Here is a 20,981-nt window from a genome sequence, read left to right as displayed (position 1 = left end):
TATGCCGAGATTTATACAAAAAATTTAAATTAGACGTGTCCATAGGTCGATCAGAGAGTGTAATACTGTGCCTTCAGCTAAGACAGTCATTAGTGACAGCAGTGACTACTGTGGAAACGTGACAAAAAAAAATAAGTGGCATAAATTAAAGGAAACAGCAGGGATGAGTGCCTGGAGGTAACGAGGAAACAACATTGATGCCACATAGAAATAAATTCCTATGTTTTCTAAAGAGCTGTGATTGTGCATAAGTGGCATAAATTAGAGGAAACAGCAGGGATGAGTGCCTGGAGGTAACGAGGAAACAACATTGATGCCACATAGAAATAAATTCCTCTGTTTTCTAAAGAGCTGTGATTGTGCATATGATCCACCACTCATAGGAAAATCTACTGTGGCGACGATTACTTTTAAGGAGCACATACTGATACCAACAACCCGTCGAGGAAAACTGGGAACAAATAAATAAAACAATTTGGGAGAAAAAAAAACTTTCCCAGACAGCAACACTGGTCAAACGAAGTCAAGACCAGCAGGACAGCTAAGTGTCTTTTAAATGACATTCTTCTAACATTCGGGCACAAATGCACGCATATCTTAGTACAGTACGCTTTGATTACATCTAGTAGGAGGTGTGTTTATAAAGGAAGTCATCCCAGTAATAGGGTGGTTTCTTCCTTAGAATAAAGTGAGAGGTTACAGTGGTTGGCATCATCACCCAGCCACCTACACACCAGGCACTGAGGAGGCCTATGTTGGAATGTAGGCGCAGCTGAGTAGTGGGAGTTAAAGGTTCTTATCACCTGCACACTGGGTATCGTACATTTAAAGGTCCTATATTGTCACAAATAATCTAGAATAAAACTGTAGCACGTCTGGAAGTAAATTCCTTTGATACAAAAAACAGAGACTGAAACAATTCTCAAGACACATCAACCTGTTATAGTAGGTGTTGTAGAGGAGGAATGTAAGTTCAATACTGAGGGATATAACTCATTTTCAAACCTTTCTCAGGCAACTTGCACGACGGGTGTGGTTATCTATACTAGGCAAGACCTTAGAGCCAGCCAGGTGAGGGTGAAGAGGGAGGATGCTTTTGAAGAATCGAAGTGATATAAAAATAAACTAAAGGGAAAAGACTTACTCATTGTTCGCTGTATCTACAGATCACAACTTGTAGCTTATTAAACCAAAGAATCTTAATTGACAATGCAACAGCGCTCAACCCTAGCCACCTCCTTGTCATGAGAGACTTTAACTATGGCGGCATCGACTGGAGAAATGGGACCACTCCAAATGACCTTAATAATCCCGCTATCCTTTTTGTAGAAACTCTGAGAGACAATCTTCTATTCCAACATGTTAAGGATCTGACTCACTACAGAGGGAACAAACACCCAAATCGCTAGTCCTCATCATAACTCACGAGGAGGGTATGGTGGCCAAGTTGGAACCTCTAGTTCCCATCGGCACCAGCCACCACGTAACATTGTCTTTCAGATTTAACTGTTACTTGGTTCACGATAAAAGCAGGCCAAGGTTCAAATATTACAAAGGCGACTACAACGGGATGAGATACAAGAACACAGACACTATGTTAAATATCATAGCCAGTAGTGTGAACTACTGTATTTGATTGACAAATATATACCCAAGTCCAAACCCATTGTCTCCAGGAATACAAGGAGACCATTACATATGAACTATGCAGAGGTTGAAAAAAGTTAAGAGAAAATCTTAGAAATTCAAGAGATGGGTTATGACAAATGACGAGCAGGACGGGAGGATATATGCCAGGTCCAGAAACCAAGCAAAGTCAGAGTGTAGAAGGGCTGAGAAAGAGTTCCAGAGGCGATGGCAAGTGAGGTTAAGTAAAACTCAAAGGTTTTCTACCATTACGCAAAATCAAAATTAAATACAAGACAAATTCTTTTCCTCAGTATTCATGAGGGAGGATGCGGACAATCTTCTTGGATGTGAGGAAAGACGTTTTGACACATCGTTGACCTACATTGTGTTCTCAGAAGAGGGCATAAGAAATACATTGTCAAAACTAAAAGTGCATCCCAGAGTGCAACGAGCTTGTTGAGCCTCTTAAGATCTTGTTCGGTAGATGCATGAATGATCTCTATTTCCTGCCTCTCCTAGTGAGCTGAGGCTCAACATTGCTCTTGTCGCTGCTATCATCCATGGGATAAATTCTGTTGTATCTTGATGCCATCTTCAGTTTTTATCCTCTTTGCCACTGATCGGCTCGTTAGCTGCTTGTGCGGTTGGTCATGCCATATTAGGTTACATCGTAAATTACGATAAAAAGGTTATGTAAAAAATAAGATTTGAAGAATATATGAAGGTTAATTTTTCCATACCAGGTATATTTATTTTATGGAGGCAATTTTATGACTAAAAATAATGAATGAGATACATTCAGGAAACCAAACGGCTAACGAGCCGATCAGTGGCGAAGATGATAAAAGTAAAAATATAACAAGTAAATATTCAGAAAACATAAGACAGTACAGTACAGTATTTTACTATTCTAGCTGTAATATGAAAAGCTTGTTCATAAAGCCTGATAAAAATAGTGCACAGGAGAGATGACTACATGTTTAATGATAAGCAAATATTACAGTATCCTAATTATGTATAGCGAGTTAATACCATCGATTCTCACTTAAGTTACAGACCATTTTTCTATCTGATACTTGTTCTTTACCGACACAATATACTCTGTCCAAATACATAAATCTATACATATATATACAAAGCACATGATAATTTTCTAGCTTCAGTTACAGACGTATTAAGAAATACATATAGTCCAGTGCAATTACGATTTGACCTAGACCTTCAGAACAAGATGAAACTTTGAGGGTACTGTATGAGGAGAAGACCTTCCTAACTTATATGGTGAAAGTTGAAAAAAAATGGTTGCAGGTTTTCTCGTTGTCATGAAATAATGGCAGCCATCTCTGATCTTAGCTTATGATTGATCCACAACGTTCTGCAAGGCACTAGATTGAACGACATCATCCAATGGTGCAGTAATCTCACACAGATACATAGCATGTCTTTAGGCCATTTTTAGAGGTTCATCAAAAGAGGATGTTGTAATTGCATTATGATCTAAACTTTTTAAATAGCAAGCTAAAACTTTCTGGTTATGCACTGGTCCCTAAGCTAATAAAAACCATCAACGCAGATTTCTTTACTTAGGAAAATATGTAATGCAAATCTTTTGTATTTTGCAACATCTTTGGCATGCCTCAAGCAGGGTGTTCTATATTGTATGAGTATGTATTGACTTTGAAATGTTCTACAACTTTTATTGAAAGACATTTTCTATCTATGTCTAGGCAAGAGTAAATAATAAAACGCTGTATTTTTTTAAATCTTCACAAAAAATAAAAAAATTACATTATTATTGAAGGACTTCGATATTTATATTTTGTATCAATAAAAGGAGATGGGATTTAAAGAGCACTCATTAAGAAAAACTCGATAAGTCCGTCGGTTCGTCTGCTAGCAGCAATCAAAAATCAAATGCCAAAATCAAAGATGGCTGCCATTTTTTTTTTTTACGATAACGAGAAAACCCGCGACCAGATTTTGGGGGACTTTTAGCATATGAGTTAGGAAGGTTTCCTCTCCATACCCTCAAGGTTTCAGCATGTTATTCTAAATGTCTAGGTTTTCTCTCAAAATTAGTTAATTGCACTGGACTAATAGACAAACTTGCTTTATTCATATTCTAAAATTTTCAAATTTTTCATAATGTTCTTCATAATTAATCATCTTGTAAAACAGTTTGAAACAGTAACTCTTACATCTTTGTATAGTCTTGCCTTCTCAAAGTTGTTTTTCACCTGTAGTTTACACAATCAAGTGAATACTACCTACATAAGCAATACTGAAGCATATATGGCATTGAAGGCAAATCTGAGCATTGAGCATTTATGCATTTTTCAGCATCTGGCAACAGCATCCTATTGCTACAATCACGTCCACAACATCACTCAAAAGACTTTTCATTGAGCCAGGGCCTAAAGATGGGTAGGTTGTTGGGGTACTGTGCCCCTTTCTTCTTCTTCAGTGTACCGTCAGAGTTGCGGTACGGGTAGGTGGCCATCATAATTGGTAGTTGTAACTTGATCTCCTTCTCCAAGTTGTTTGGCTCGATGATGAACTGGTAAAAGATGTTTGTGATTTAATACATTTTATAACAGAACATCATTAAGGTACAATATGAAACAGGTGACCAATATGAAACAGGTGACCAAGAAACCTGAGCAAAGTTTTGTTTTTAACTAAGAGATCATCACCAAATGTTAGTTGCAAGAGTATCAAAACAATAACATGAACACGGTACAGTATATTAAGAGTTATTTGAAACTGGATTTTTGTGTTCATTGGTAAGGCCTCTTTCACATGAGCATTTTTCTTTTGGTCACACACACACACACACACACACACACACACACACACACACATTACTACCTTGTTGTCACTTGGAATCGAGTATCGAGTATGACGATCATCCAGCTATGATGAAATTATATGGGTTATTAAGGATGTCACCTACGTTGGTGAGTTCTAAGGTGACTAAAGAGACTGATACGGGACCGGCAGGGTCGTCCACAGATGTTGCACATGAGGGGGGCTACATCTAGTGCAGGAGGGGCGGCAGCAGCTCAGTAATGGAAGCTGTCGACACCTTTGTTCCCGCCTGGAGTTATCTTATGTTGAAAAGACCCTTCCTCCGGTACTTGATGTTCACCCCGCAAGCTAAATTGGCACTGGCACGAGTAAGGAAGGCAGCCAAGAAGATGGAAAAGAGAGTTGGTGCCAGTACACACCCTTGTTTAACCCCCGTTTGAATGGGGAAGAATTCAGACTGGGTGCCATTGTGCAGGACACTGCCTTTCATGCCATCGTGGAGTTGCCTCACAAAGGCGATGAAATTTGGTGAGCAGCCAAAGCGGTTAAGGGTCCACCAGAGGGCTTCCTTTTGACCAAGTCGAAGGCCTTGGTTAGGTCGATGAAAGCTATGTACAGGTCACGACGCTGTTCTCTGCACTTTTCCTGTATCTGACGGGCAGCAAAGATCATGTCAGTGGTGCCACGTGATTGTCTAAAGCCACATTGAGATTCTGGGAGAAAGTTTTCCGCTCGAGGAGGACTCGAGCGATAATCTTACCAGTACCAGCTACAGAGAGCAGCGAGATCCCGCGGTAGTTGCCACAGTCTGACCGGTCTCCCTTGTTCTTATAAATATTGACGATGGAGGCGTCTGTAAGAGCTTGGGAGATTTCCTCCCTTTCCCATATATTCTCCAGGAGAGAGTGGAGACGGCTGATAAGCAGAGGTCCTCCTGCTTTATACACCTTGGCTGGGATTCCATCAGGCCCTGGGGCTTTATTATTTTCCATCTGTTTGATGGCAGTAGCTACCTCATCCAGGGATGGAGGATAGCTGAGGTGGGTCAGCTCTGGATGCTGAGGGACCTGCTGGGTAGTCAGGACATGCACATCGGTGTTTCGGTTGAGCAGTGAATGGTAGTGCTCTTTCCAGCACTGAAGGAGGCCTTCATCGTCTTTGATTATGCATTTACTGTCTGATGAGCAGAGAGGGGCTGCACCACGAGTGATTGGCCCATAAAATGTTTTAGTGGAATTGAAAAATTCACGCAACTTGTGTTGACCTGCAATTTTTGTGTTTCACCTGCTTTATTTTTAAACCAGTCGTTCTTAGGTTGCAAAGTTCCCACTGGGCCGCCGCTTTCTTCTTGCGGAAGGTGTCAGTTTTGGTCCAAGGCTGAGGGTTGTTCTGCCAGTCATTGACGAGTACATTGATTGCCAGGTCATTTTCATCAAACCAGTTCTGGTGTATTCTTTCGATCTGACCGAGGTTCTCTCTGCATGTTTTTGTCATGACAGTGTCGAGAATATCCCATTCGGCACTGGGATTTAGGTTGTTTGTTGTCGGGTTGTTTATCAGCCCAAGATCAAGATGCTCTCTGAAAGGATGTGCTACCGCTGGATCCCTCAGCTGCTTCGTGTTAAATCCTCTTCTGGAGGCTTGCTGCCTTCGCCGTTTTGGGTCGACGTGAAGTGAGAGCTTAGCTCTGACGAGCCGATGATCAGTGTCGCAGTGGTCTGAGCCACGCATGGCTCAGGTGATGAGGACATCTCGGCGATCTCTTTCTCTGACAATGATGTAGTCACACACACACACACACACACACACACACACACACACACACTAGTACCTACCTGGCACTGCTCCTACTACCTTACCTGACTTTTGACACTATTCCTACGACCATCCCTGACTTCTTACACTATTCCTACCAACACCCCTGACCCCTGACACTATTCCTACCAACACCCCTAACTTTTGACACTATCCCTAATCCCTAGTACTGTCATTCAACTTCCCTTACTCCCTCCAAAGACAGTACTAGTTTCAGTAGTAGAAGTGACAGTAGTAGTTGTGTTAGTACTCGTAATAATGAGTATAAGGTACAGTAGCAGTAACATATACACTACCTAGTATCGACCATCATAACATCCACAGAGACGTGCTTAAGTTAACACAAGATCATAAACACCATTCAAGAATAAAATAAAAAATTAAATTAAAAAGTAAAATGCGGATATGAAACCGGATTCCCAGAAACACACGAGGGATGATTCAGCTGGAGGCTTGACACACGTATTAATTATTAACCTTGAGGAAACGATACACTGTAAGATTAATCGCTTCTTTAAGGTATAAAATCACGGTCAATGTTAATATGTCGTGCTAATATAGTATGTAGTCAACTGAGATATTCACATTGTATTATGGGGCTTATCGAGCTGGAGATATTTACACTGTAAAGTCCATTAACCTAACCTAACCTAACCTAACCTAACTAAACCTAATCTACAGGGGGGGAAGGTGTGTGTGTGGGATGGGTGTTAGAGGAAGGAGGGTGTGTGTGGGTTGGGTGTTACAGGAGGGGGTGGGTGTGGGTTGTGTTACAGGAGGGGGGTGGGTGTGGGTTGGGTGTTACAGGAGGGTGGGTGTGGGTGTTGCAGGAGGGTGGGTGTGGGTTACAGGAGGGTGGGTGTGGGTTGGGTGTTACAGGACGGGGTGGGTGTGGGTTGGGTGTTACAGGAGGGGGTGGGTGTGGGTTGGGTGACACACACGTTACTGGTACACTTTCACCACACAAAAATAATCCACTATGTCCATTACGTCATAAACTTAAATACTAAGGACATAATGTTTGCTTCTTATTGATAGATGGTGGATTTTTCTCAAGTGCCATTCTTAAGTTACCATTTCACAAAGACAGACAGACAGACAGAGACACACTCATGGGAGCAAAGCCATGTAAGCATCACCCATCCACATGCACCGTTCTTTTAAATGGCAAGAAATTATGTTGAAAAAAAAAATGTTGGTGAAGGTGATATTACAAAAATTATAACAAACAAACAAACCGAAAATCACAAATCGATCACTATATCCCTTACCCATCACAAGTGAGTCCGAGGGGTTAAATATATCAATGAGACTAAATAAAATACAGTACTGTACTAATACTCACAAACACATCATATTGTATTCTTATAAGATGGCAGCCTCGGAGGTTAGTTGGTGGCAGTGGCGGCACATACAACTGCTCGTATTTCCAGTCATCTGTATCCTTCGATTTAACTTTCCCCCTCGACACTGACGACAACTCCCTGGTCTCCGTCTGCACTACCTTGCTCTTGGAGATGTACTGAATTGTCTGTAGAATAAAAGGAAATTACCAATAGTACTCTGTCAGCCTTGCTCTCATGACACAGATGAATAAACAAGCTCAATATCTACAGTTGTTAGAATCTCTGTATAGTACAGTACATTAAAGGGGTCTCGTGAAGGTTATGCACCCCGGGAGCTATGAGGAGCTAAAGCTTGGGTGTTAAACCTTCATGATATTCTATACAATATAAGACCTAAAATCGCAATAAAATAAAGTAAATACACAGTACAGCTTTCCACAGTCACAGAGTTTCATTGTAACTTTGTTGACTCCATTGGTTATACTGTATGTCCCGAGTCTTCCATAATGTACAAATTACCATTTCCACACTTCATGAGTTAACAAAGGAAGTAAAGATAAATAAATAAGAGATAACTGGCCATCAAGTGGTTATGTTGTACAGGTATTCTTATTGTTATGTTTTTGGGGGTTTGGTTTACTCACATATAACTTTATGATTTGTTACATAATGATTTTTAGTACCAGAAGAAAATTTAAATGTGAAGCAACAGTGTGTGTGGTGACGACCATTATTATCGACATCACTGTCACCAGAGACAAAGATTTGTTAGTCAGTTTAGATTTCAAGAATATTTTCAATCAGGCCAAAAAAGATGAGGTGATGAAGAGCGTCCATCTACCGTCTTCCTGTCTTCTGCAGCTTCAGTGTGGACCCAATCCTGACCTAGTGACCAGGAGTTTACTTTAGCAGAAACCATTCAGATAAAGGATACCCTCACCCCATAGCTCTTCTTCCTAACAATAAAAGAGCTCATACACAATACAGTATATCTACCAAACTCAACATCTGGTTCCCAGATGACAGAACTCTGGTGAGTTTGATGGATTCGGTTTCTGGAGACATAAGACAAGCGATAATACAGGGAGATACACTCAACTCCGCTCTCATCACTGTAAAATAGAAAATGATCTCGGCCGATGAATGCATCACCACCACCATCCGCCCCGCCACCAGAGTCCTGCTTGGGGCAGCTCTGAGTGTCATTATGATCAATGTTTGTTCAGCTCAGAACAGTGGCTGGAGCTGAGGTTTGAAACTTGTAATGACAGTTTGTGACGGTGTCGTATGATAGGTTTGGTGGTGCTCATAGATAAGAGATGCCATGGCCCATTAAGCCTCAGGCCCCAAGTGATGGTTGTTGCTCCTAACACTGTACCGTTTTTTTAAGGGCTTACTCATTCCACCCAGCAGACTTTACAGCTAGGGAATTAAAATGCAGTCAAGTGCATCGCCAGCAAGGTTTTATGACTGGAGGCGGCACGGGCAATGATACGCACAGGCCAGACTGAAGCCAGCTGGCCCGCGCACCACTATCTCGACCCTGGCTAAACAGTCACAACTGGCTGCTGCACCAGATAACATATTGTTCATGAAATGCACCTGTAAATGGTCAGTGATATATAAGAATGAACTGTGAATGTATTTATTAATAAAATGAATTGTGTGACTGATATAAACAATGAATTAAAATAAATACACGCAGTACATCCATACAATCAATATAATGTAACTTATATAAGTATGACCTTATTAACCACTAAACACAATAAGTTTGGTGAAGGTTTGACAACTCATCAGTTTTTGTAGCTTGTAGACTTGAGGTGAACCGTGTACAGTGAGAGAGTCAGACCTACCTCAGTGAGACACGCCCGTGTACGCTTGATGGTAACTTTGCTCTGGTTGTGGACACGTGCCCATATACTGATGGTCTCCCCGGGTACGTAACCGCCACGGTCCAGCCTCACACGACACGACACGGGGCCCTGAGACAAGCACGTCATGCCAAGCTTGTGCTCGATCTCACAGTGGAATGGTTGCTGAGGAGGAGACAGACATTAGATGCTAGAGTAACAATACTGTACATTAACAAGATTTCACTGCCGTCCTGTACACACTTTCCCACACGATATAATCCAACCATAAGAAAAAAAATCAACAGTGGGCTCGTAAGTCTCAATACCTGTGATGAATCATAGATTTTGTCAGAACAAATACACAATAAATATATTTGTTTCTCTCCCTTGTCTGTGTGTGTATGGGGAGGGGGCGGGAGGTCAAGAAACGAGGGTGACAATATTACAACCACAGTTAGGCACAATAGTGACAGAATCCCGAGGAAGATTATATTCCAATTACAGGAAAACTCTCGCCCTTAAGCCTTAGAACAAAATGAAACTCTGATACTGTACGCGGAATGAGTTACTTGAGGGCTTCTTGGATAAATCCTAAAGACCTAAACTGTATCTCAATAATCTACAGGACGACATATACCAAGCTTCTGGAGTCTCTGCCACATAAACACAAAAATCCTCTTGTGAAGGTTGTAGTGAACTGCCATACGAACACATTTAATAATCAGTAGTATCTTTTACAATATAAAGATAGGTCATTAAGTTCATTGATCTAGATAATATTTCTAATATATTTTCCTTTTATCAATTAATAACTTATATACAGTGTTTCAGTTTTTTCTTTGGATATCAATAATGGCTAATAATGATGTCGTGTTTATATGTATAACCTTAATAGTGTTAATATTTTTGTTTACGATTAATTGGCGATAAAGTAGAGTAAATAAAATTCTTTACATTAAATCACCAAACTCAACACTACCCCGCCCTCCTACTCAGTGTCACCGTGCTGGATCCACCACTCTCTAACACCTTGTAAAGTTGGGTCAAGTTTGGCTTTGTTCTAGAGCCTAACAAAAAAAAAAAATGAAAAAACCTCCGTAGAGTTAATTTACAAGTGGGTTAGATTTTTTATTGTCTTAAGGTTTGATCATGAGAAGAAGACATTAATTTGGAGGAGGTGAATGAGGTTTATCTTATGTAAGGACTGGCAGATCTAGCAGGCAGTATGGCGACCAATAATGAAAAACGGATGAACAAAGTCAAACTCGTCTTCTGATAAAACACACACACACACACACACACACACAGGTCAAACAAACATGACACAAACTCAAGCCTCACACACACTGATGTAAGAACGTAAACACGAAAATAAGACGATAGGACAACAGGTTAAAACTCATATTTATTCAAGTGTTCGTTCATTTCATTTAATCCAACTCTCTAATTCTTGCTCTCAAAAGCCAGATGGATATACTGTGTCCGTTGAGTCAAAATGAAAATATTTCCCGAGTTAGAGTTATTATTTTTTTTTAAGTACAGGTTGTAAGTGGATCAGCTTCCGGGTCAGTTAACCCATCTGAGGACGATGATTTTAACCCATTGAGGAAGATGATTTAACTCTTTAAGATGGTTTAGCCTTTTTGAGGTGTTTTAACCCTATGAGGGCAATGGTTTAACCCCCCAAAGGATGATGGTTTTTATCCTTTGACGAAAAGTTTAACCCCCTGAGGATGATGTTTTAACCCTTTAAGGACGATGGTTTGACCCTCTGAAGGCGATGATTTAACCTTCTAAGGACGACGATTTAACTCTGGGGACGATGATTTAACTCTGGGGACGATGATTTAACTTTGAAGAAGATGATTTAACTCTGAGGAAGATGGTTTAACCTTCTCTGAGGAAGATGGTTTAACCTTCTCCGAGGGCGATGGTTTAACTCTAGACTGAGGAGGTAACTGTTGTGTGTCACTCACTGCGAGGATGGAAGGCTCCAGGTTGAGGTCGATGGGGTTCATGACAATAAACACTTGCTGGTTCTTGTGGGTGAGACCATTGGGTTCCCTCAGCGCCGCCTTACAGAAGTACTGCACCCAGCCATGTTTGCCCAGGAAGGTGGATGGCAGACCCAGAGGCAGACCCAACTTAAATGGGAAACTGTGGATCCCAGGAGACAGCAGAATGGGGCCTTGACCTGACCAAGAAAAAAGAAAAATTAGATCCAAAATATCCCAGGATGGATCTGTTTTAATGCGTGGGTTAATCTTAAGAGGCTGGGGATATTGACACAAGGCCAGGGTGAACCTACAAGTAAAGCTACCAAGATCTGGGTGACTATACAATTGTACTAACAAAACCACTACGACATGGATGAATGTACTATAGTAAAGACACTGTATAAGGTCGAGATAACTACAGTACGAACTAGGTACTAATTCAATAGGATGTGGATGAATTTACTAATAAAAATATTTAAGATGTGACTATGCAGCTGCCTAACATCCACTGTCTGACCATTTTAGCCCCAAGAGAGATATGGCTTTAACCAATGAACACCACCACGTATAGAGAGGTGCGACCAGGGACTGGAGGAGTGGAGCTTATGGAAGACATTTTAAAGTTTTTATGGAGTTGAATTGAGGAAGGAAAGTCATTAACCCAGCAAACTATCTGCCCAACACTTTCCAAGGATCATGTATCTGCAAATGGATCCAAATGTCGTGGAAATGGTACCGCAGGCGCTGTACCATGAGGTCAAAGACATTTATTAGAGATTGGGAGATGCCTGAAAGGTGTCTAGATCAATAAGCCAAGGATGGAGAGCAAGAGGGAGGTGATGCTGGTCCCTCCGACCCTGATTAATTTATCCCCATATATTCCGTGTTATTGATCTGCATTAGAAAATCAAAAGAGAAGGGAGAACTCAGATAAGTGACCGTCTGATCTATTCACCGAGGCATCAAAGACTGAAGATATCCGAGGCAGGAAGATTTGAACTGACGTAGATTATAAGGCAGGGATTCCTATATCACTGAGAACTATTCACTTAATTATTGTAAGATGTGATATTTTAAGCAAATGTGGATGTGGATCATTTGTGGCCAAGAAAAGGATATACGAGGTTATTCATATCGGAAGAAAAGGCAGAACACTGAGTTGATGGTCGACTAGAGTAACAATGTAGCCAAACTAGGTTAGCAAATGTAGAGAAGAATTAATATAAAGAATGCCTTAAGAGTTAAGTAAAAAGGTCACATACAAAGAATAACATGAAGCTCAGCCGTGTAGGAAGTGCCAAGCTAAACTATATGGAACACAGAAAGTTGAAGGAATACTAGAAAGGTGATCATACTCGGCTTCAAGACTGACACTGTGAGTTGGGTCGTCGTCCACATAATATATACCAGCTGATCATACTCGGCTTCAAGAATGACACTGTGAGTTGGGTCGTCGTCCACATAATATATACCAGCTGATCATACTCGGCTTCAAGACTGACACTGTGAGTTGGGTCGTCGTCCACATAATATATACCACCTGATCATACTCGGCTTCAAGACTGACACGTGAGTTGGGTCGTCGTCCACATAATATATACCACTGATCATACTCGGCTTCAAGACTGACACTGTGAGTTGGGTCGTCGTCCACATAATATATACCAGCTGATCATACTCGGCTTCAAGACTGACACTGTGAGTTGGGTCGTCGTCCACATAATATATACCAGCTGATCATACTCGGCTTCAAGACTGGCACTGTGAGTTGGGTCGTCGTCCACATAATATATACCAGCTGATCATACTCGGCTTCAAGACTGGCACTGTGAGTTGGGTCGTCGTCCACATAATATATACCTTCACACTCTACTGGGTAAAAATTACTGGCTATCGATGAATGACTCGCCGCTGGTGTACATTCATTGTCGGTTTCCTGGGAACAGCTTTTAGTCCGGTACTGTACAGTATAGATCATAACAACTGTCGTTTCTTGGCGTTTGGCTTCAACATTATAGTGAAGTCAGCGTTGTTATATGGTAGGGTAAGGTTCGTCTGGTAACACATAACCTGTGCTGCCACCCCAGATATGAGAGCAGTACTCCAAGTTAGGACGAATGAATCCCTTATATACTTGAAGAAACTGCTCAGGAGTGAAGTAGCTGCGACATCTGTACAACATTCCCAGCTTTCGGGAGGCAGCTTTAGCAAAGTTGTGGATGTGTGGCTTCCATGACATATTAGAGGAAATGGTGAGGCCTAGCATATCTATTTTAGAATTTAGCTGAATGATTGCGTCCTGAAATGTGATTGGTGGGAAATCATCTAATTTGGAAAGTGCAATTGGAAAATACTGAGTTTTACTATTGAATTTAACCAAGTTTCTACCTCCCCATTCGGAGATGCTGCACAGGTCCACATTGATAGATGTAATGATGTCAGCTCTAGAAACAGATCTAGTTTGAGAATTAGGGGAAGGGGACAATGTGAAGAGGAGTGAAGAGTAGAATCATCAGTGTAAGAATGGATAGAATTAGTCGTAGTGTGAAGTAAATTATTGATACAAAGAAGGAAGAGAGTAGGTGAAAGAGCAGAACCCTGTGGGACACCACTATTGGTAGAGAAAGAGCGAGAGATCGATCCCTCGGCAACAACTGCCATGGATCGGTTCTCAAGGAAGCTAGAAATTAGAGAACAAAGTGGTGGAGATAAACCTCAAGAGAGAAGTTTAGAAAGCAAAGACTTGTGCCATACCCTGTCAAATGCTTTGGAGATGTCGAGGGCCACGACCAGCAGATCTCGCCTGGCGTTAGCCACACTGGTGATCCAACTAAAGAGAATGGCGTTCAAGGAGAAAATGAGAATTTAAGATAGTTTCGAAAATCTTAGAAAAGGATGAATTTAGGGTAATGGGGCGATAGTTAGAGGGATTAGAATGGTCACCCTTATTCGGGATGGGCTGAACCAAGGCATGCTTCCAAGAAGAAGGAAAAGATGGGGTTTTGAGGCAAAGGCGAAAGAGATGGAGAAGGAGATAGTTTCATATGTCCTGTCTCTCTCCCTACAGGCAAGAGAACAGGAGCGATCAAACCAAGATTGTAAAGTGAAAGTTTTGGTGGAAGATGGGATAAATGCACTCATACTACCCTGTAAAACCCCAGCAATGCTGTCAGCACATACCGAGGCGTCCTGAGTGGAAAAGCAACATTCATCCCGAGGAATGTCGGAGAAGAATTCTCGCAAAGATTGCCAGTTTGCCCTCCGATAGTGCCATAGTTGGCGTTAAGACGGGAGTGGGGGAGGTGGTTGTGCCTAGTTTGATTTAATAGAAATAAGATTGTAATCAGAAGATCCTAAGGGGGCAGAAATTGAGTATGAATAGTGTGAAGGGTTAGAGGTAAAACAAAGATCAAGAATGTTAGTAAGTTGATCGTGTCGATCAGGAACGCGTGTAGGGTGTTTAATTATTTGTTCCGCAGACCATTAGGTAAGGAAAAGGAGAGGCCTCAGCTCCACCTGGGTCATCCCTTGCAGAGCCAAGCCACTCTCTGTGATGTACATTGAAATCCCCTAGGTAGAGGATCTCGGTGTTGGGGTGTGTGGATAGCAACGACTCATGGCAAGAAGTGAGATAGTCAAAGAGTTCCAAATAGTTGGTAGAGTTGGGAGAACAGTATAGGAAACAAAGAAAAATAGTCATGGGTGGTAGAGATATTTTGAGCCAGATGACATCATAAAGAGGAGATTCAAGATCCGTGAGTTGAGCTATAAGGGTGTACGTGTGTTGCAGTAGGCGCATACACCTCCCTTAGAACGGAAAGAGGTATAAAGGTTGGAGCTGGAGACTTGAAAAGGTTTGGATGAAGCTGCTTTGGTCAGTTGAAGTTCAGATATACAAGTTCAGATATACAAGTAGATTAGATTGTCAGAAATCTATGTCTGCATCTATTGTGAATCTCTTTGTTGCCTATGTCCTTAAGTGCAAGATTCTCCAAACCAAACTAAAATTAACTTAACCTTAAATACCTCACCGTATGTTAACTGCGTCTCTCTTCCCTGTAAAGGTTACAGTTTTTCTAAGAATGTCAGCTTCACAAAAAGGTCCAAAGCATTATCATTGTTCGACTGTGTATTAATTTCACAATGTCTGAGAAAGAATATTTACAATAGTCACCCACATCCAAGTTTCAGGAGAGGCGAGAGCCGCGAGATACAACCGGAATCAGAGCTTCCCCCAGCGCCGAGAAGTCAAATGACTAGACAAGTTAGATAACCATCATGTGAACATGGAGCAGCGGGCCTGGGAAAAGTAACTCAGATTTTTTTTTTAATATGAATCTGTGTCAATATTAGTCATTATCCATGTGCACAAACTTTCAAGCATATGGTCATGTGTGGTATTTTTTCATCTTTCCACAAGATCAATTACTGTATTTAAATCACCAATGTGAGCTTTAGTCATACAGCATATTAACCAAAAGCGGCAGTGCAGTTTTAAAATTTCCTCCTTTTTTTTTCACAGAATCTAATCCAATACTTATACCATTGGCATCAGTTATGTACTTATTTTTTTTGGTCAGGATAATTTTAATGTATTGGATAAACATTTATACATGCAGGAAAAAACAAACAAACACTGTTTACTAGAGCATGAGGCATCTAGTAGAATAGGTACTGTACAATGTTGGCGAGTTACTGTACAATATGGAGAAAACTTGCTGTCTACACGATGGCTTAACCTGGTGAAACTAACAATCATTTCTCACTCAAGAATAATAAATCAAAAAATGCAGGTAAACGCTTGAGTTTGGTTTGCTATTATCTTCAATACAAATGACAAGTGTGGGGGTGAAATAGGTCGCGCATCCATTCATCATATACTGCTGCACCTCCAGTAAACAATATCACGCACGGTTCATTCCCCGCGACAACCAGTGCACCAGCTGTTCTGATGAATGTGTTTATGGAATAATTATTACTTGTGCGTACTTGTAGTTTGTGACTTCAAATTACTAATGACAAACAAAACGCATATATCAAAGATAATCTCATCTAAGTATCTTGAAATTATTTTAACATTCCAAGACTGCTAGGTTAGGTAGGTTGGTTAGTTAGTTACTGCCATTCTTAATGATACGGTCGAAAAAGTAGCGTCATTTCGGACTTCAGTAAGTTAAAATTAATAATACAAGTTTTATAACATGTTAACAATGTTGACATTTATTAATTACCAGCTGTTGCCCATGACAGCTGTGTTGTTGTAGACAGCCTTGTGCCTGGAGGATGAATCATGAAAATAAAAACAAACCGCTGCTGCAACTGCACTATGCAGCAAAGACGTCTAGTAGACACAGTCAACTGACTGGGCTGTTGTCCTGAAAATCTTCGGCACTATTTACCGAGGCATTAAGGAGAGAAAATTCCAAAGACTATGTATACAGTTTGTGTTATTAACAGGATATGTTTGGAGTCTTATACACTATTCATTGTTCTCCACTTGTGTTTGTTACTGTTAGATTGCAAAGCTGATGTGGCAAATCTCAATCAGACGGAAAGAACATGTTACCAAACAACCATCTTATTCACACAATCAAGTTACCACAGTAAAACAAACTCGCTTTAGACATTAGAAGAATATTAATAGAGTAAGAATTAGTTTGATACACAGTTATTATCTGAAGATGCCACTGATTAGTCATGACCCCAGCAGGGTAAAGGGGCTCGAGTTCGCAGATTAATGCAGTTAGTGGCGCTCATTCGCGGATTCATGCGGCTTCGATCATCTCGGTCGTCTTGTGGCTCCAAGGGGTAACGTTCGTCTGGAAAGAGTACATATTACTACCAAACGATGCATACGAGTCCTTTTGGAGACACTGTGCAACCAGAAGGAACAGTGTTTTGAGGTTGTTTGACCTTTGTCCAAGTTATTAAAGAATTTGTGTCTTGAAGAGTGCATCATAGTTTTGAAGATTTTAAATATACCTAAAAAAAACCATGGGGATAAAATAGATGATCTGTAGACAAATGATGAAAACCTCTCCCACAGGCAACGAAATTTAGACAGTTTGCTTCAGGTTCAGGCTGGCAATACAAAATGAAAATATAAAACGAAGAAGAATATACAGACACGAGAATGGAGGTACAGGACTTAATGTACAGTACTATACACAACACGGCTTAAAAAAGAGTATTTCAAAGGATGTATTACGGAGAAATTAAGATACAACAAAAAAGAAGACGAAAATGAAGTAGAAGGAGGATTAAGAACATGGACAACTGAGGTCTGACAGACGACTGGGAGGAGAGAGACACCATACGCGCCCACACAAGGCAGAGGGGTGATGTAAACATGCTTCCGTCCACATATTGGGTGTCTTTAAGGAAGGATTTATGATGAAAGAGGTACAGCATGGAGACACGCAGCTTACGTCACCCGTGGGAAACTCAACGCTGACATTTTAGGGTGCAAAAATGGTAGCCAGTAAAAAGTTGTCGAGGGCCGGCACACTAAACCTTGGTCTCTCTCCTTCAGTTGGCCCGGAGAGGAATATTAGTATCATCCTAGCCGTAAACACCACACACTAGCTTCTCCCCACTCTGTCTCTTATCATACTGTTACTGTATTTATATGTATGGTTAACTAATTAAATACATATATTAGAATAAGTATCATATTTCATTACTCACTGTTGTAAATACAAAATTAAAAGTCTTCCAAACACCATTTAAAAGAGGGAAGACGGTGAGCATTTCTCTTGTTGTACCAAACGGTAGAGAAGGAGAACACAGGCAGAAATATATAAGTGGAGAAAACTAGAAGACATTACATAAACGAAGAACAAGAATAACAGAACTGTAATACATTTTCAGACACACACAAACAGGAACAAATTTAACCAAAACTTTCCTTTGTCGTCAACCTTACTGTTACCCCCACACACAATATTCATGATCTTCCCGATTTTAAACAATTATTATGAAGAAAAAAATTACTAACAAAACTCAAACAGTTATATCTTGAAGCTATGCAAGTTCGATATTATTTCATTTTGTGGCTCTGCAGACATCAAAGTAATATTCTGTTTCCCTTCATACTTTCTTACACATTCTAAACTTTTCTAATAGTTTCGCGTTTTCTTTCCTTCAAATTCTCCAAACTTGTTGACATTGGTAGAACAAACCTTAATTTTTGACAGTCCCAAAGGAAAAAAAAAAGATCAATGTTATTTTTTCATAGCAATGTTTAAAATCGGGAAGAATATTTGTAAACACCCGATATATTACCCAGTCCACACGCCATCCACAACATCCTGAGTTTTTAACCATAGTGAACAGCGCCACACACACACACACACACACACACACACACACACACACACGGCCGACGAGGTAACTATAATACTGATATAATTCATATATCTCTTTCTCTCCCTCCCTCACCTCTCCCTGACTTCTTTCCTACTCCTTCCCTCAGTTTCCAATCCCTTCATCATCCTCACTTCCTTCCTCACCATCCTTTCTCCCTCCGTCACCCCCCTCTCCCTCACTCCTCCCCCCTCCTTCCCCTCCTCCCTCTCTCACCCCTCACTCCCTCCCCACTCTCACTCCCCCTCTCTCCTTCCCTCTCACCTGGTTCGCCAAGAAGTCTCATGCGAAAGTCAATGTAGTTTTCTTTATCCGTGAAGACTTGCTGCCGCCTGTCTGCCACTCTAACCACGCCTTCCCCTACCACGTGGAAGTACACGCCTGTTGGGGAGAAGGGGTGATTACTGGCTTGTTTTGGGGAGGTGTGGTTACTGGCTTGCGTTGGGGAGAAAGTGGGGAGATAAAAAGATAAACAAACAGAGATATAACCAACATTATAGCCAAATAAACAATAATAATAATAATCATATACACAACCTCGACTACTTCATCCAGCAGCAAAGTCGGTTAAATCAGTTAAAAATATAAACAATTACTCTAATATATAATCTATTTCAAATTCCTGCTTATAATTATTAATAAATTCACTTTGTAATATAATATAAAATAATACTTTATTGAATGTTGTCCACGAGGCAGATGGTGAAGCTGACCATCACTGACCGGGAATACTTTTATATAACCCGGAAATACCAAGAGAGGGTAAGCTGGTTCCCTGGTGATGTATGTTTATAAATACAACAGGTATATGAGGAGGAAACGACGAGGTCTGATTGGCTGAATAACTTACTAGAAAGAAAAGTGGAGAAAATAAAACAAAGGTGGATATTTTATTTTATATTTCAGTAAATATGAAAGAGAGTTTTAGATAACATATGTTAATGTGTGGTATAAGAGTTTAATTTATTACTCAGCTTTCCTTCACTGATACATACCTTCTGCCGGCGTATAGACAACAGTGAACCAGATTAATAAGAGGGAGTATGGCGGGACAGACAGACAGATACACACACACAGACATACAGATAGACAAACAGATACACACACACAGACATACAGATAGACAAACAGATACACACACACACAGACCAACATACTTAGACAGATAGACGGATACACAGAGACAGGCAGACAGACACACAAATAGAAAGATAGAAAGACAGACCGCTGATAGGGTGAGTGTGAAATAAATATTGATTACTCGGTTTTCTTACTGACTGTTCCACCCGCGACACACATAAATGAGAGAGAGAGAGAGAGAGAGAGAGAGAGAGAGAGAGAGAGAGAGTTACAACATCGATATATCCACAGTGTATCAGATGTAATGGGGTATATCATGTTTTTGCCCCTACGTAGTTTTTCCTGCAGTAGACAGTGCTTAAGGGGGGGGGGGGGAAGGGGCATAGTTGGTTTTCATGGTTTAAAAATTCACTGGGTAAGGTACTGTACAGTCACTCAAAAAATTATCTATACAAAATCGTGTTAGAAATTGTGACACGACGGACGAAGGATTTTGGTGACCCTACCGAGACAACAGGAATCGTAGTGTTCCTTCTGAAATTCCCAAAGTACAGATAGTTTTTTGAGTGACAAGTACAGATAGTTTTTTGAGTGACAAGTACATATAGATTTTTGAGTGACAAGTACAGACAATATTTTGAGTGACAAGTACAGATAGTTTTTTGAGTGACAAGTACAGACAATATTTTGAGTGACAAGTACAGATAGTTTTTTGAGTGACAAGTACAGATAATTTTTTGAGTGACAGGTACATTATGGATCATCATGAATGGATAAACGGCATTGAAACCAATATATTAGAGGAGATATTGCTCTTATAACATTGTAAATAAAGTCAATTCTCGGATTCCTTGTTTATAATCTATCAATCCGGTAAATACCATTGTTCCTAGGCACCAGATGGCTAATGTAGTTGCAATTGAAAAACACATATACTTGATTATGGTCACCAATGTCAGACGTTTCTTCCTTTTGTTACTCTTCGTTTTTTATCGCTTTTTTTCTTCATTTTTTACCCTATTCTGTAATGTCCTTTTCTTAATTTCTTCTTATCTTCAAATCATTCTTCATCCTTTTTATTTTCT

General features: G+C 40.5%; 1 protein-coding gene across 1 annotated transcript in view; it reads right to left on the bottom strand.

Annotated features, from left to right (window-relative positions):
- Window positions 1-253: 253 nt before the first annotated feature.
- LOC121869330 (arrestin domain-containing protein 17-like) overlaps window positions 254-20,981 on the bottom strand; it is an 86,252-nt gene continuing 65,524 nt past the window's right edge. Inside the window, exons 2-6 of the mRNA XM_042370625.1 lie at window positions 19,081-19,197; window positions 11,431-11,648; window positions 9,455-9,637; window positions 7,598-7,783; window positions 254-4,186 (exon numbers count right to left, since the gene is read on the bottom strand). Of these exons, the coding sequence (XP_042226559.1) occupies window positions 4,013-4,186; window positions 7,598-7,783; window positions 9,455-9,637; window positions 11,431-11,648; window positions 19,081-19,197 (878 nt within the window). The 3' untranslated portion in view covers window positions 254-4,012. The remainder of the gene's footprint in view (window positions 4,187-7,597; window positions 7,784-9,454; window positions 9,638-11,430; window positions 11,649-19,080; window positions 19,198-20,981) is intronic.

This window comes from Homarus americanus, unplaced genomic scaffold (assembly GCF_018991925.1).
Source record: "Homarus americanus isolate GMGI-L3 unplaced genomic scaffold, GMGI_Hamer_2.0 scaffold32583, whole genome shotgun sequence".
Lineage (NCBI taxonomy): Eukaryota > Metazoa > Arthropoda > Malacostraca > Decapoda > Nephropidae > Homarus > Homarus americanus.
Note: the sequence above shows the minus strand (reverse complement) of the source record. Positions and strands in the feature narration are given on the sequence as shown.